This window comes from Sturnira hondurensis, unplaced genomic scaffold (genome assembly GCF_014824575.4).
Source record: "Sturnira hondurensis isolate 20B ecotype Veracruz unplaced genomic scaffold, ASM1482457v3 Scaffold0005329, whole genome shotgun sequence".
Classification (NCBI taxonomy): Eukaryota; Metazoa; Chordata; class Mammalia; order Chiroptera; family Phyllostomidae; genus Sturnira; species Sturnira hondurensis.
Window position 1 is genome coordinate 7,201,264 of NW_028077960.1, and position 16,124 is coordinate 7,217,387.

A 16,124-nucleotide genomic window follows, 5' to 3' on the forward strand; every position below is an offset into this window, starting at 1 on the left:
TCCACTCAGTGTCACCTATCCAGTAGGTTTTGCTATTTTCCCCTTAAATAGGAAATGCTGATACTGGAGCTCATTGCAACAAAACATTACTTATAAGATGCATATCACCTGTGAGATTCACTCTCAATCTTTTATTCAGCCTAAAAATAGTAAGAACAATGAAAATTTACATTGAAATATTGTTTGTACAATCAACTCTAATGACTGGTTCACACTAACAATACTGGGAAAATAGTAAATCTATAGTTCGTATAATAAATAAAATGTAAACAAAATGTTTCAGTACATAAATAGAAGCTTTACACATCTAAAATACAATACATATATATAAAATATATCTCTAAAATGTATTGAGATACTTCAAACTACTATAATTTTCATTATAAATTACACATATATTTCAATATTTGCTCTCACATTTTAAATTTCAGAGATAATTTGCATAGTGGTATTGTGGAGAGTAGTTTTATATACCAAGCCTTTTAGTAATATATTGTTATTCAATGGAAGGATATAACTGATAATATGCACAATTTCTTAATTATGGCAAAATTGCTCTTTTTAAAAATGTAAAGCTACAGTGTTTTATTTCTGTTTAGGCAGTTAATACTGAAAATAAATAGGAACATAACACATTTTCAACATCCTTAAGCATCGACTTTGTAGAATGGGGTGGGCCAAACTGAGGGGTTTCAATAAAGGCAAATTACTACATTACCATTCCACTTCATTATTTATGAAAATTACTGTAGAAGCACTCTCCCAAGGCAAAATATATATAATGTGTCTCAACAATTAATAAATATACTGCTTCTCAATAATTCAAAGCCTGTATGACAAATAAACCTCCATTTTAGAAACTTTAAAACATGGTCTTTTTATATATATATATATATATATATATATATATATATACACTAATATATAGAGAGACTACAGACTAATAGACTATAGACATGTTAGTCCATCAGTCTTTATAAATATATATATAGATAGGTATATATCTGTCTATCTATATATATCAGTTTGGACAAACTAATAAATTAGAGATAAGGGAAAGCAATTGAATGGTTTATATATATAGACTAATATAGACTATAGACAATAGACTATAGATATATTAACCTATTAGTCTTTATAAATATATAGATAGGTATCTCTCTCTCTCTATATATATATATATATTATATATATATATATATATAATATATATATACTAATATATATATATATTAGTATGAACAAACAAATTAGGGGTAACAGAAAGCAATTGAATACATTTATTTCCCTACTCAAATAAAGGTCGAAGAAAACCTACAGAAGGAAAAAGGGGAAGTCGCATTAATGCCTGAGACCGCTCTCCCAGATGAGTTCCAAAGGGCAGGCTCTCAGTACCTAATACCACACCAGTGTTTGCCGATTTTATAGTTGGGCCAGCTGTATTAGGAGATGTTATTTAAGATGTTATTTAAATAACTGAGTCATTTAATGAGAAGATTTAGGTAATTATAAAGTGACTTGAGAAAATTTATTCTTTTTAAAAGTTGGTATGTCCTGTTTTTATGTATCATTATCATTAATTTATATGTCATTATGATTTCTAAAGTCCTTGAGTAATTTCTTATACCCCTCAAATTTGTACAGTCTTCCCAGTAATGGATACACAATGACTTAAATCTCCTACAACTGTACTTACTTTCAGAAAGTATATTTTTTTCTGCAATTTATAAAGAATTTAGTTTAGAAATATAAACGAATCTGTCATTAACGCCTCATTCCCATATATCCCATCCATGTAATCACTTTAACATAGCACTGTTGCTTCAAATTTTATCTTCTAAAGAAAGGCTCCAGTGTGGGGTATAAATGTACAGTCTGATTTAAATGTTTAAACACACTAAATATACAGAGTGTATAACAATTTAATTCCTACTGATCCGCTGACACTTAGTTTCTGTTTCTTCTTTTTGGGCTCTTTGTTCATCTCGGTGCTTAGCTGCAGTCCAAAATGTGATTTTTTTGAGTACTTGTTGCAGAAGTTTAGGAGGTAATAAAGATATTTGACTTTCTAAAATTACAGCATTTTTACCAATGCAGTCAAGGCATGACCTGTAAATGAAACATAGCAGAATTATTCACTTTTAAGTAATCAAGTGTATGTGGGTAAGTTTCTTAAAAATAAAAATCATGAAAAAGTTTTTCCATACTAACGTGTTTCCTTTGTGTTGTCTGGAGCATGGCAGGGCAGGTGTGCTTCCAGAGCACAGCCAGCCAGCCGCATGCTGTCAAAGCACAGAGACTGCCTCTGACCAAGACCCCACGGAAACAGATGACAATTTAGCATGCATAATATTCTTTAAGTAAAGAAGTTTCCGACTTAATTTCAAAGCAGGTTAGTCTGTAGCAGACCCTTTCTCACCTATCCTTGCAGCCCAATACCCGTTTACTCTGGCTTTTTTCTTCCAGCGCTCCAAGATGAGGCATCTGATATCCATGCTTGCGTAACAAGACGGGGTCCTCCCTTTACTTTGGGACTCTCTGTAAGTCCCAAAACTACTTGTCAGGGAGTCCCATCAGCTGTCTGGACTGGGAGGGCCCAGGGAGCGGATTTGGAGACTCTAGCGGCTGCTGAGTGATTTGAGGACTCTTCTCCTCGGACTCTCAGCACCTCCCGTCGTCTTCACACTTGATTGGATCACTGTGCTTTCTGGTTGAGGTTACAATCACAGGTCACAATTTAGTTCATCAGGAATTAAGGTGACTTCTGGTTTACAGAGTTGTGTCTGGTAAAGGTGCTTTTGGGTTATTGTGACATTACAGATCTGTCTGGCTGAATGGGGGGAAAAGCCTCCATTTTGGGAAACAGCACTTTGGGGCAAGTTTTGGCTCATTGGTTGACCTATACTTATAAACCTGTGACTAAAAAGAAAGTGGAGTTTATTGTAATATTGTTTGGCTTATGTATTACATAATATAGACTCAGGAGAGTGCTGACGGTTGAATGTGTCTTTGAATTACTGTAACATACTGTAACTACAGCTGTTTTGTCAAAGATCTGGGAAGTGGGACAAAATGCCTCAATTAGAAACTTATGAGTTTACATAATCAGGATGCAGGATTAAAAGGAAATAGACTAATGGTCCAGAGAAAAGGGAATTTGCCTGTGAAAGATAGCAGAAGCTCAGAATAGAGGAACCAGGAAGATCTGGATATCGTGGCTGCTGTGAGCGTGGTCAGGGTTCCCACGGCCCCTCCAGCCCCAGGGGATCTTCCTCCTTCCTTGGCTGAGGGAACTGGGGAAAGTGAGCCTGAACTGGTATCAGTTGTCTTGAACCTGTCAGGGAACTAAATTCAGTGGCAGAAAAGCCCCTACCAGGGTGGGGCAATACTCTTTGTGAAAACTTCCAGGGGGAGTAGGGCCAGAGGGCCACCTCACTCGATGTTATTGGGAACATACTCCATTTTCTACATCAGATCTGTTAAACCGGAAAAACTTTGAAAGGACCAGGGTATATACCCCTTTAGAATGGACGAAGGAGTGCACCAGGCTCTTGAGTCCCTGAAGCTGCACCTGGCTTCTGCACCAGCCCAGAGGCTTCCAAACCTACTAAAGGCCTCTCAGTTATACATTCATGAAAGGCAGGGCATTGCCCTAGGAGTCCTCACCCAAATGCTTAGTGACATTATGCAACCCATCGCTTACTTGTCAAGGAAAACTAGATCACACTGTCCAGCAGTGGCCAGCCTGCCTGAGGGCTGTGACAGCCACCTGTGAGCTCTTACAGGAAGCTGAAAATTTTCCCTGGGACAGCCTATCACCATTTATGCACGTGTTGAACCTGCCAGAGCAAGAGGGAAATTTGTGGCTCACTGCTGGAAGAAGGGGCAGGTACCGAGCCATTCTTCTCAACAATCCCAACGTCTGCCTAAAAACTGTAAGTAAGGTAAATCCTGCCTCTCTTCTCCCAGAGTCTGACTTGGCTGCGCTAATACATGACTGCGCTGAGATAACTGATGAAGTACACTCTAGCAGAACTGACTTACAGGGCTATCCTCCTGAAGAGGCAGGCTGCACTCTATGCAGAAGGAAACAGCTATATGGACACAGGAAGCAGAAGGCTGGGTATGCAGTTGTGAGTCTGGAAGGAACAGTAGAGGCAAGGCCTTGCCGCCAGGAACCTCTGCTCAGAAAGCCGAACTGACTGCATTGGCGAGGGCACTGGAATTGTCACTGAAAAGAGCATGAATGTGTACATCAACTCAAGGGAAGCTTTCCTAATTTTGCAACCATATGGCCACATCTTGAAGAAAAAAAGAACTGTTAACCTCCAATAAAAAGGAGATTGAGCGTGCCACAGAAATTTTAAAATTATTAGAAGCTGTTCTAGGTGGCCGTAACCTGTAAAGGTGGCAGTAATGCACTGCCCGGGGCACCAGAGAGAGGACGCTGAAGTGACGAGAGGAAACAATCTGGCTGATCGAGCAGTGAAAGAGGCCGCTAAAGGGACGTTTACAATGCCTTTGGTACCTGTTCTAGATTTGTCTAGTTTGACACTAAATATCTGGCTGCAGACTTAGAGAAAGCTGAGAGCTAAAGTTTTTTAAAATTTTTGTATTTATTTATCTTTAGAGGGGAAGGGAAGGGGGGGGAGAAATATCAATGTATGGTTGCCTTTCATCTGTCCCCTGATGGGAACTAGCCTGCAACCCAGGCATGTGCCCTGACTGGGAATCAAACCGTGATCCTTTGCTTCACAGGCCCGCGCTCAATCCACTGAGCTATACCAGCCAGGGCTTGAGAGCTAAAGTTTTGATGAAGAAGGAGCCAATGGTGGATGGGGAAAGAATAAGAAAGAAGCTATATTACCCCCTGAGCATTTTGGTAGAGCCAGTCACGAAGCATGTGCATGAGGCCACTCACTATGGAAGGGACTCACTAACCACCTATGTCAAACCATGGCTCACAGGTCCTGGAATCGCTGAAGCCATATGAAAAATAATTGTTAGGACTTCCGCCAAGATGGAGGCATAGGTGGAAACACTGTGCCTTCTCCCACAACCAAGTTTGACTACAACAAAAGTTTTGGAGAACTAGAACACACCCAGAGACCAGAACACGGAATTATACGGAAGTCCGACAGCTATGAACTGTTCAACGGGGATGGTAAGAGAGGTGGAGCTAGCAGCGGAGCTGGGTCAGGCAGGACAGATCCCCCGACCTAGACGCTAGGCGCGCAGGCAGCCCAAAGCCAGTCGGTGGCCAGCCCAAAGCCAGTGCGGAGCAGACTGACCAAGGTCGCACATTCGCGCACAGTGAGACGGACAACGCAGGCCCCAGGGGACGAACCCAGTGGTGGAGGGCCGACAGCGGTGGCACACTCGAGTGCAGTGGAACAAAACGCGTGGGCCCGGTGACGGTGATGGCTGCAGTGCCGGTGGGGGTCACGGCAGCAGGCGGCGGAGGGAAGCCATTGTCCCTCTTTGACCCCGCCCCCACATACAAGGTCACAACCCAGAGACTGAGTTGCCCTGCTCCGGTGAAAACCTAGGGCTCCGATCCTGCTACTTAACAGGCACGAACAGCCCAAAAGATGGTGCAAGAGGAACTGAAAGTCCCAGAGCCAATAACCCTAAGCGACCGGGAAATTGCCAGCCTCTCAGAAGCCCAATTTAAGACACTATTTATCAGGATGCTCACAGAATTGGTAGACTACAGTCACAAATTAGAGAAACATATGAACGCTAAACTAATTGAAATGAAGGAAGATGTCCAGGGTACCAATAGCTATGGAAAGGAAACTGGGACTCAAATCAATGGAATGGACCAGAAGGAAGAACAAAACATCCGACCAGAAAGGAATGAAGAAATGAGAATTCAAAAAAATGAGGAGAGGCTCAGGAACCTCCAGGACATCTTTAAACGTTCCAACATCCGGATTATAAGGGTATCAGAAGGGGGAAAGAAACAGCCACGAGTGGAAAACGTATTTGAACAAATAATAAAGGAGAACTTCCCCAGTCTGGCAAAGAAAATAGACTTCCAGGAAATCCAGGAAGCTCAGAGAGTCCCAAAGAAGTTGGACCCAAGAAGGAACTCACCAAGGCACATCATAATTACATTAGCCAAGATTAAAATGAAGGAGAGAATCCTAGAAGCAACAAGGGATAAGGGGACAGTCACCTACAAAGGAGTTCCCATCAGACTGTCAGCTGATTTCTCAAAAGAGACCTTACAGGCAAGAAGGGGCTGGAAAGAAGTATTCCAAGTCATGAAATCCAAAGACCTACAGCCAAGATTGCTTTATCCAGCAAAACTTTCATTTAGAATGGAAGGACAGAAAAAGTGCTTCTCAGATAAGGTCAAGTTCAAGGAGTTCATCATCACCAAGCCCTTATTATATGAAATGCTAAAGGGACTTATATAAGAAAGAGATGATGAAAAATATGAACAGTGAAAGGACAGCAAACACACAGTTATTAACAACCACACCTAAAACAAAAGCAAACTAAGCAGACAGCTGGATCAGGAGTGGAACCATAGAAATGAAGAACACATGGAGGGTTAGAAACAGGGGGGTGGGAGGAGGAGAAGGGAGGAGAAGGCACAGAAAATAGCATAGATGGTAGGTAGAAAATAGATAGGGGGGAGGGCGAGAATAGTGGGGGAAATATAGAATCTAAAGAAATTGAGACACGTGGTTATAAACTAAGGGGGGGAGAATAGTGGGGGAGGGAGTGTGTGGGTGGAGGGGAATGAAGGGGGGAAACAGAACAACTGTAATGGTATAATCAATAAAATATATTTTAAAAAAAATAATAATTGTTAGATGTGTTTTGTGCCAGAACAACCCCAAGACAGATCCCCATCCAAAGAAAGAAGGGAAACAATACCAAGGACAGAGCCCCCTTGAGGACTGGCCAATAGAATTTACTCAGATGCCAAGGGTCTGAGAGTGGAAATATTTGTTAGTCTTTGTTGACACTTTTCAGGATGGGTAGGAGCCTATCCCACTAGAATGGAGAAATCCTTGAGGTAGTGAAAGCCTTTCTGAAGGAAGTAATTCCTCGCTTTGGCCTACCTGGCAGCATCCAGAGCAATAAAGGACCTGTTTTTGTTTCAGAAATTACACAGAAGGTTAGTAAATTTCTAGGAATCAAGTGGAGACTCCACACAGCATGGAAACTTCTTGGAAGGTAGAGAGATGAGTCACACTGTGAAGAAAGACACAGCCAAGCTGTGTCAGGAAATTCATCCATTGGGATCCGGCTTTGCCTATTGCCCTGCTCAGGATATGGGTGGGTCCTCGAAGTGGGATTCTGTTAAGTCCTTATGAAACCATTTTAGGCTACGATTGGAGTGGTAGAGACGTATATAGATCAAGAAGTGAAGATAAAGAAATATGTACATTTAAGGCAGATGTTAGCGGTAATTAATTACCTTGCTTGTATTACTGACCTCTCCCCTGACAGGTCTGGCTACATTCCTTTGAGCCTGGAGATAAGGTACTACTCAAGACTTGAATGACAGCATCTCCAGAAAGCCAACTGGAAGAAAAGTGGACTGAACCTTGGGACATACTCCTTACCACCCCCACCGTGGTGAAGTTGGCAGGAATAAAACCTTGGATTCATCACCCAAGTTAAGAAAGCACTGGAGGAACAATGGACCACTGAACCACAACAAGACCCCAAGAAGACTTTTGAAGTCATCTTTCAAAAACAATGACATATTCTTTTCATTACTTTCTGTTTAAATTCATGTTTTGGAGAACGTGTTCCTTTCAAATTAGATGAGAATATTTGAGTGTATTTAGCAAAATGTTCTAAATATCTCTGACTTTTCTCTTGCAGGAGAAACTTATGTTGAACAAACTTTCACTACATGTCTTACAGGTGTTCGTACTTCCTTGGAAAGCTTCTACTGATATTTATAATTGGGGACCTGTGGTAACTCTCAAAGACAGGGAAATGTTTTTTTTAAAAGCCACTAAGGTGGCCCCAGCTGAAGGCATACAACTTTTTTCAACAGTGCTAAAAGCTGTTTTGTGCTTTATCATAGCTTGTTATTGCATACAATGCGCCCCCTTGTATGGACCTGCAACTAAATGCATTCCTACGCCCCTACCAGACAGTCTAATGCTAAGTTACATGCTCAACAGCAAAATGAGAACTTCCACATGAAACCGATCTCACAGAAATAAGGTATTTTAACTGGGGGGGAATGATGTGAGACTCAAGAGTGTGAAAATTTTATTTTTAGGTAATAGTCAGTAAGCGTAATAGTTAATGCATGTGAAAAGCTTTTGTTTCAGAACTGTAGGTAGGCCCACCCTGACTCCAGGAGACCACAAGCATTTGGCCTTTGTGCTCCAGGAGAGACCAGAAGCAGCAAGGTGGTATCTGAGCCACTGTGTTCCAGGGAGAGACAGTCTGCCCCCGAGGACACGGATAAAGAAAACTGCCCAGGACACAGATAAAGAAATGACTAGACTACAGCTTTTATCTGATTAACCTCTTTCTTGAATTCCAGAAACACTTACCTATACTTTTTTCCCTTGAATTCCAACCCCTTACCTACACTTTTCTTCTCCTTATAAAACGGGTCAGTTGAAAATGGAATTTGAGGAGGTCCGTTAGGGCACAGACCTATCATCTTCTCAAATCACCAACCATCTGAATAAAGTGCCCACGAAGATTCGATCCCTGTCTCCACTTATTGGGTCTGGGAGGTGACAGGCAGCACAATGGCTTATCTGGCTTCACAAATACAATTCCCTTTTTATCTTAAGCAACCTGTAAGAGGGTTTTGTACTTTAAAACCAAAAGAAACTAGATTAAGGTAAGAACCATCAAGAAAGCATCTTTCAACTAATAAACTTTAATTCAAAGAAGTAAATATTTTATAAAAGTTGTGGAAATAGCCCTGACTGGTGTGGCTCAGTGGGTTGGGTGTTGTCCTGCAAACCAAAAGGCCGACAGTTTGATTCTGGTCAGGCGCAGGCCTGGGTGTAGCCCAGGTCCTCAGCTGGGGTCCTGAGAGAGGAAGCCAATCTATGTCTCTCTCACACATCAGTGTTTCTCTCCCTCTCTTTCTCTCTCCCTTCCACTCTCTCTCTTCTTAAAAAAAGTTGTAAAAATAATAGGTTCATTGGATTCTGCTGTGGTTAATCTCAGTTGTCATTTTTTTTAAAGGTTTTATTTATCCATCTTAGAGGGGAAGGGAAGGAGAGAGAGAGAGAAAGAGAGAGAGAAATGTCAATGTATGGTTGCCTCTCGTGCATCCCCTGCTAGGAACCGGGAACTGGCCACTGGCCTGCAACCCAGGCATGTGCCCTGACTGGGAATTGAACCGCAATCGTGTGGTTCGCAGGCCCGCACTCAACCACTGAGCTACACCAGCCAGGGCTCAGTTGTCATTTTTGTAAGGATTTACACTCTAGGATTTTACAAAGATTTACACTTCTTCCGCACTTTCATGAAGACTTTTCTCTCTGAAAATGCTCACTGAGAATAGTGAAAATTTTCTACATCAATACAGAAGAAGTACAAGATGAAATGAGTCTTATTATCTGACGCAGATTTAATTCTGCTGCTACGGAAACAGCATAGCTCCTGTGCCCCTTCCACGAGGGGGGAAGGGAAGAGTCAGACGAGGAGACAGACTCATGACCTTCCATTCACTGATTCAACAGATATTTACTAGTGTGCACCACATATTAGTACTGGCTTAGGAGTAGGAAACCCAACACTGAGAAGAACTCTATTTCAGCCTTCAAGATTACAATTTAGTGAAAAAAAAAAAAACAATAAATGTGCCTGGGATAAAGTGAAACTCCCATGACAGGCACAGGTCCTATGGAAACCAGAGAGAAGAATAACCGAGACCGCCTTCGGAAGCCAGGCAAAGTTGCCAGATGGGAGGTCCGCGCTGAGACCATGAGTCTCAGTAATTTTGTTCCAGGTGGAGAAACCACACCTACAAAACCCAGTGAGGTGAAATAAGATTTATTACAGAGGAACCATGTCCGGTTCACCTCTGTTGTTCCCCAGTGAGTACTAAAAGCCTTCCAACTTTGAATTTAAAATAAAATGGTCACACTTGCTGCACTGTGGACAACTAATTGTGGTGCACATGCCTCTCAAAATCAATACGACTAAATACACGCGCTCAAGTTGTGACGCGCTCAGCATCCAAAGGGCCTGTACCCAGGGGCAGAAGCACCGCACTACTCACAGAGCACGGTACCAAGAAACCCAACTTAAGGTCACCCTGAGTCCCAGCCTCAAATACAGTCCCACCCCGTTCGTCCTTTTGCTCTCTCCCATTTCTATACCAGTTCGTCTTCCCCATCACTGTTTATCTTTGGGGAGGACAGACTGTTCCAGGATGTGACCACTGCCTGCCCAATGAGCGGGACCTGGGCCAGAATGGGGAGTGCTTCTCACAACCCTCCCACCCGCCTTGGAAACTGTCTGATCCTAATTGATGTTTGTTACATCATAAACCAGGAGTGTTCCCCTACTTTGCACTACTGGTTCCTAGAACAAGGCCATTATCTTGAGCTGCACAAACGTGTAAAATAATTCACATAAGTAGCAGCATTCACATTGGAATACCTGTTACTGTCCGCCCCTTTATCCCATATAATTCTTTGGTGCCTGTCAAGTGGTGTGGGGATCCATCTCATTTTACAGCCACCCAAGATGTACCTCCTATATGAGTTTCCCTCGACAGATTCCATTAATTACGAGACTGGAGTGGCCAGCCTCTTTCTTCAGTCTTCCCCGCCCTCTGCTCACAGAGAAGATTTTCAGTCCTGTGACCTTCTCCCTGGGTCTGTGTGTGCTGACAATACCACCTCCCAAATCTCTCCTTTGTGCTTTTCAGAACACCAGCTGTGTCTACAAACACCCCTGCTCCTTCTGACTTTCTGTCCTAGCTTTAATTGAAAGTTAAGAAAATTGCTTTGTGTGTAGCCTTCCTGAGGAAAGAGTACAAATTTTCCCTCCCCTCCCCTTTCACAGTCAAGGAGCCAGTGTTAATATTCCGCTTCGAGCCTGCTATCACTTCACTGCCACGCACTGCCGTCTACTAACCTCCTTCCTATTCATCACCACCCCCCGACCGCCACCCCCCCCCCACGCATGTTGAGGACTCTGATCCTGGCTGCCACAATCTTGTCTCTTGACTGATTTTAGCATCTTTGTGGAAAACCCTTTTATTCTTTTTTTATTAAAAGATTTTATCATTTACTATTAGAGAAAGGGGGGAAGTGGGAGAAAGAGGAGAGAAATGGAATGTGGGAGAGCTACATTGATCACTGTCCCTCACACACCCCCTACTGGGGACCTGGCCCACAACCCAGGCATGTGCCCTGACCGGGAGTCCAACCAGCAACCCTTTGGCTCACAGGCTGGCACTCAATCCAGCTGGCACTCAATCTACTGAGCCACACCAGCCAGGGAAAAAACCTTTTTATTCTTTATGACCTCACTCAGGATAGTTCGACCTCTGAAATCTTAAACTTCCATACTTTCCTCTTGGACCATAATCCTTGCATCCTTTTAATTTTTACACTCCTTTATCTTTTGACTCATCTTGGTTCACCAAATAACAAGATTCCTCCAGTTTTAACTTTCTTTCCTGTCCAGCCTAGTCCATATGCACTTCATTCTCTTACCAAGAATCTTAATCCCTCTCTCCACTGTCCCTCTTGTTACACCATTCTGGCTAAATTCCAACCACGAGTAAACCCTGCGAGTACCTCCTTTCTGCACCTGCACCCTGGCTGCTCAGTGCCGCGGGAGAGGACCATGCGTCTGCCCTCGCATCTCACTGCTCTCTGGTTCTAGTGTACCTCAGCTGCGCCGTCTTTGGTGCTCAGCACTGCTCTGTCCCAGACTCCAAGTCAGCATCTTCTCAGCCACGTCAGCAGCTATTTCAAATTTCACCACTCTTCTTAAATTCACATCTTCATCTCTCTTCTTTCTTATCAGACGACCTCACTATCAGCCAAAACTACCTCAATGCCCTGTCCCCAACTAACAAATCAATTTTTCTTTATACTTACTTTTTTCCCTTCTATTTTAAAAGTATTCTTGCTGCAGCCAAGGGGCAATTCAATTTACTTGTTCAATAAAATACACCTCCTGAAGACTATGCTCTGCTCATTTGCCTTCACTTCCTGTGTTTCCAGCAATTTACTCCCATTGGTTTCTTCCCCTCAGAATGTGAACAAATATGCTCAGTCCTTCCTTGGTCCTGGTGTTCATACCTGGAAGTCACCTTGGCTTCCATCTTCATCTTACCAACAACTTCCTAGTATTGCCAAACTCCAAGGCATGTTTCTTAATTCATTCCTTCCTTCCTTCCTTCCTTCCTTCCTTCCTTCCTTCCTTCCTTCCTTCCTCCCTCCCTCCCTCCCTCCCTCCCTCCCTCCCTCTCTTCATTCCTTTAATTGATTTGACAGTGAAAGAGACGGAGAGACAGAGAGAAAAAAAAACACTGACTTGTTGTTCCACTTATCTATGAATTCATTGGTTGATTCTTGTATGTGCCCTGACTGGGGATTGAACCTACAACCTTAGCATATTAGGACCACATTCCTGGCATATCAGGACTGAGTTACCCAGCCAAGACCTCCTAGGCTCTTTTCAATCCAGATGTTCTATAATCTCTTTACAAGTGGTCTCTCCATCTTCAATTCTCTCCTCCTGCAGGTTTTGTATTCCCATTATCTCCTGGTTCACCTTTGACATTTCTGGTCACTTTCTGCCTCCTTTTCCTCTACCTGCTCCTCAAATATTATGAGCTCTTAATGCTCAGTTGTTGACTTCATCCTTATGATAGTAAGGATGAACTCTTACTTCCTGGGCAAAGCGAACCCACATTATTTACACTCCAACAATCTTTAAATCATTATGTCTAGCCCAGACCTCTATCCATATATTTCCTATTTGATGGATAGCTCCACTCAGAGGTCCCCTAAGGACTTCAACTTTATATGTCCTAAACCAAGTCTATCATTTCTACCCCATCCCACCTTGAACTCCACTGCCTTCTCCCCATTCTCTCTACCACTAATTCTTCCCTCCTCTTTCAACGACCACACCCACGTTTCTCTTCTAAGAACCCCCACCTCCCTCTCTTCTCTCAGACTCTCACTTCGTGCCTGACCACTGCAACAGTCTCTCCCAACTTTTCTAACCCAGTCACATCGCCCTCCAGTGTCTCATCCACACTGCTGCCAGGGGAATTTTCTAATTGTTGGTGTGATTATCTCATTCCTCGCTTCAAATTTTTCAGTGCTTCCTGATCTCCTACAAGATCATGTAAACTCCTCCGCATGAGAGACAAAGTGCTTAGAAGACATACGGGTTCTGACTTCTTGTCCAATCTCATCTCTTACAACCCCCCCCTCATACTTACATCCCAGGAATACCCAAGAAGTCAGTTTCCAAGGCACATCATACATAGTGTTAGCATCTCTGCACTGCCTGTTCGTAGTAAATTCTTGTCTCAAACCCGTCTGCTGAACAGCTTCCCTAGCCTTCACAATCTCAACCATGTGGAGAGAGAGCCTTCCTCTCTAGTATTCTCATAAACTGTCTATATGTGCTTCTTAAAGCAATCTTCAATTTTCTACTATAGTTGTTTGAATGCTTGCCTTCTATATCATTAGCAATTTAAGAGAAAGGTCATGATTTTCAATTTCACAGCAATGTGCCTCCCCATGGTGGGCACTCAAATACTGTATTTCTTGATCCTTGGATATGGGGAATGTGCCATCTACTTAGGGAGAGCGGTTATGTTGCTCACAGCAAAAGTTAAGTAACAAAACACTGCAGTATAAATTACCAGAGTAGCAATTCTTAAACTTTGCCTGCACATTAGAATTACCTTGGGAGCATTCAAGAATTCCAAAGTCCACATTACACTCCAGACCAGTTAAACCACAATCTGTGGTGATGAAACCCAGGCATCAATATGTTTTAAAGTTCCACATGAGAGTCTAATGTGCTGCAAGTGTAGGAAACACTGTGCTGACAGAAAGGGCAGTTAAGAAAGATTTTAGGGAGGTCCAGTTTGAGCTAGTTCATTGGTTTTCAAGTGATTCAAGCTGTTAGATGTCTGGAAGTTTTGGCATACTCCCTGACATACAGCATGTCACCTCTCTCTGCCTCCGTCTCTCTGTCCCTGGTGCCTTCACCCATGTTACTCCTACTGCACACAATACCCACACTTCTTCACTAGGCAACTTGTACTTCACTCAAACCCTTCCACCCAGCCTTCACCAGCAGGAACAGGGGCTTCTTCCACAATCCTCCCATTAAATGTTGCATACATTCTTTTTATTTATTTACTTTTAATATTTTATTGATTATGCCATTACAGTTGTTCTATTTCCCCCCTTCATTCCCCTCCACCCTGCACACCCCCCCACCATTCCCCCCTTTAGTTTATGACCATGTGTCTCAAGTTCTTTAGATTCTATATTTCCCATAGTATTCTTGCCCTCCCCCCTATCTATTTTCTACCTACCATCAATGCTACTTATTCTCTGTACCTTCTCCCCCCTTCTCCTCCTCCCACTCCCCTGTTGCTAACCCTCCATGTGATCTTCATTTCTATGGTTCTGCTCCTGATCCAGCTGTCTGCTTAGTTTGCTTTTGTTTTAGGTGTGGTTGTTAATAACTGTGAGTTTGCTGTCCTTTCACTGTTCATATTTTTTATCTTCTTTTTCTTACATAAGTCCCTTTAACTTTTCATATAATAAGGGCTTGGTGATGATGAACTTGAATTTGATCTTATCTGAGAAGCACTTTATCTGTCCTTCCATTCTAAATGAAAGCTTTGCTGGATAGAGCAATCTTGGTTGTAGGTCTTTGGATTTCATGATTTGGAATACTTCTTTCCAGCCCCTTCTTGCCTCTAAGGTCTCTTTTGAGAAATCAGCTGACAGTCTGATGGGAACTCCTTTGTAGGTGACTGTCCCCTTATCCCTTGTTGCTTCTAGGATTCTCTCCTTCATTTTAGTCTTGGCTAATGTTAATTATGATGTGCCTTGGTGTGTTCCTTCTTGGGTCCAACTTCTTTGGGACTCTCTGAGCTTCCTGGATTTCCTGGAAGTCTATTTTCTTTGCCAGACTGGGGAAGTTCTCCTTTATTATTTGTTCAGATAAGTTTTCCATTTGTTTCTCTTTCTCTTCCTATCTGGTACCCTTATAATTTGGATGTTGGAACATTTAAAGATGTCCTGGAGGTTCCGAAGCCTCTCCTCATTTTTTTGAATCCTTGTTTCTTCATTCTTTTCTGTTTGGTCATTTCTTTCTTCTTTCTGGTCCACTCTCTTGATTTGAGTCCCAGTTTCCTTTCCATCACTATTGGTTTCCTGTGCATTTCCCTTCATTTCAATTAGTTTAGCCTTCATATGTTCCTCTAAGTTGTGACTAAAATCAACCAGTTCTGTGAGCGTCCTGATCACCAGTATTTTGAACTGTGCATCTGAGAGGTTCGCTATTTCTTGGTCACTTAGAGTTATCAGCTCTGGGGCTTTGAGTTCGTGAGCCATATTTTGGTCTGTTTGTGCCTGTTACATATGAGGAGTGGAGCCCTAGGTGTTCACCAGGGTGGGGCAACTCAGTCGCTGGGGTGTGACCCTGTTCGTGGGGGCAGGATCAAAGAGGAGCAATGGCAGTCCCCTCTGCTGCTTCCCGCCACTGGGGCCTGCGTGGTCTGTCTCACTGCTCGCTCCTTTGCTGGTTTATCTACGTGCAAATGTATGACCGCGGTAAGCCTGCCGCCTTGCGCCCTCACTGGGTCCGCCTGTTGCTACCCCACACCTGGGACCCATCCACGGCTGCCTGGGTGCCTGGGGTTGGGGGATCTTTCCTGCCCGACCCTACTCCGCTGCTGGCTCTGCCCCTCTTACCAGTCTGGTGAAACAGTTTGTTTTTGTCGGACTTCTGTATAGTTCAATTTTCTGTGTTTTGGCTGCGTTTTTGTTTACTAAACCTTTGTTATTCAAACTTGGTTGTGGGAGAAGGCACAGTGTTTCCACCTATGCCTCCATCTTGGCTGAAGTCCATACATTCTTTTTAAAGCAAGAGTATATGAGCTAAGT

The 16,124-nt window shown here is 42.9% G+C and overlaps 1 protein-coding gene across 2 annotated transcripts in view; it reads right to left on the reverse strand.

Moving 5' to 3' along the window:
* Positions 1-1,201: 1,201 nt before the first annotated feature.
* The window catches only part of KLHDC1 (kelch domain containing 1), a 92,386-nt gene continuing 77,463 nt past the window's right edge, over positions 1,202-16,124 (reverse strand). Inside the window, exon 13 of one of the 2 annotated variants that reach the window (XM_037047184.1) lies at positions 1,202-2,109. In XM_037047184.1, coding sequence (XP_036903079.1) covers positions 1,923-2,109 — 187 coding nt within the window. In that variant the 3' untranslated portion in view covers positions 1,202-1,922. The remainder of the gene's footprint in view (positions 2,110-16,124) is intronic. The other variant, XM_037047185.1, reaches the window with a different exon arrangement.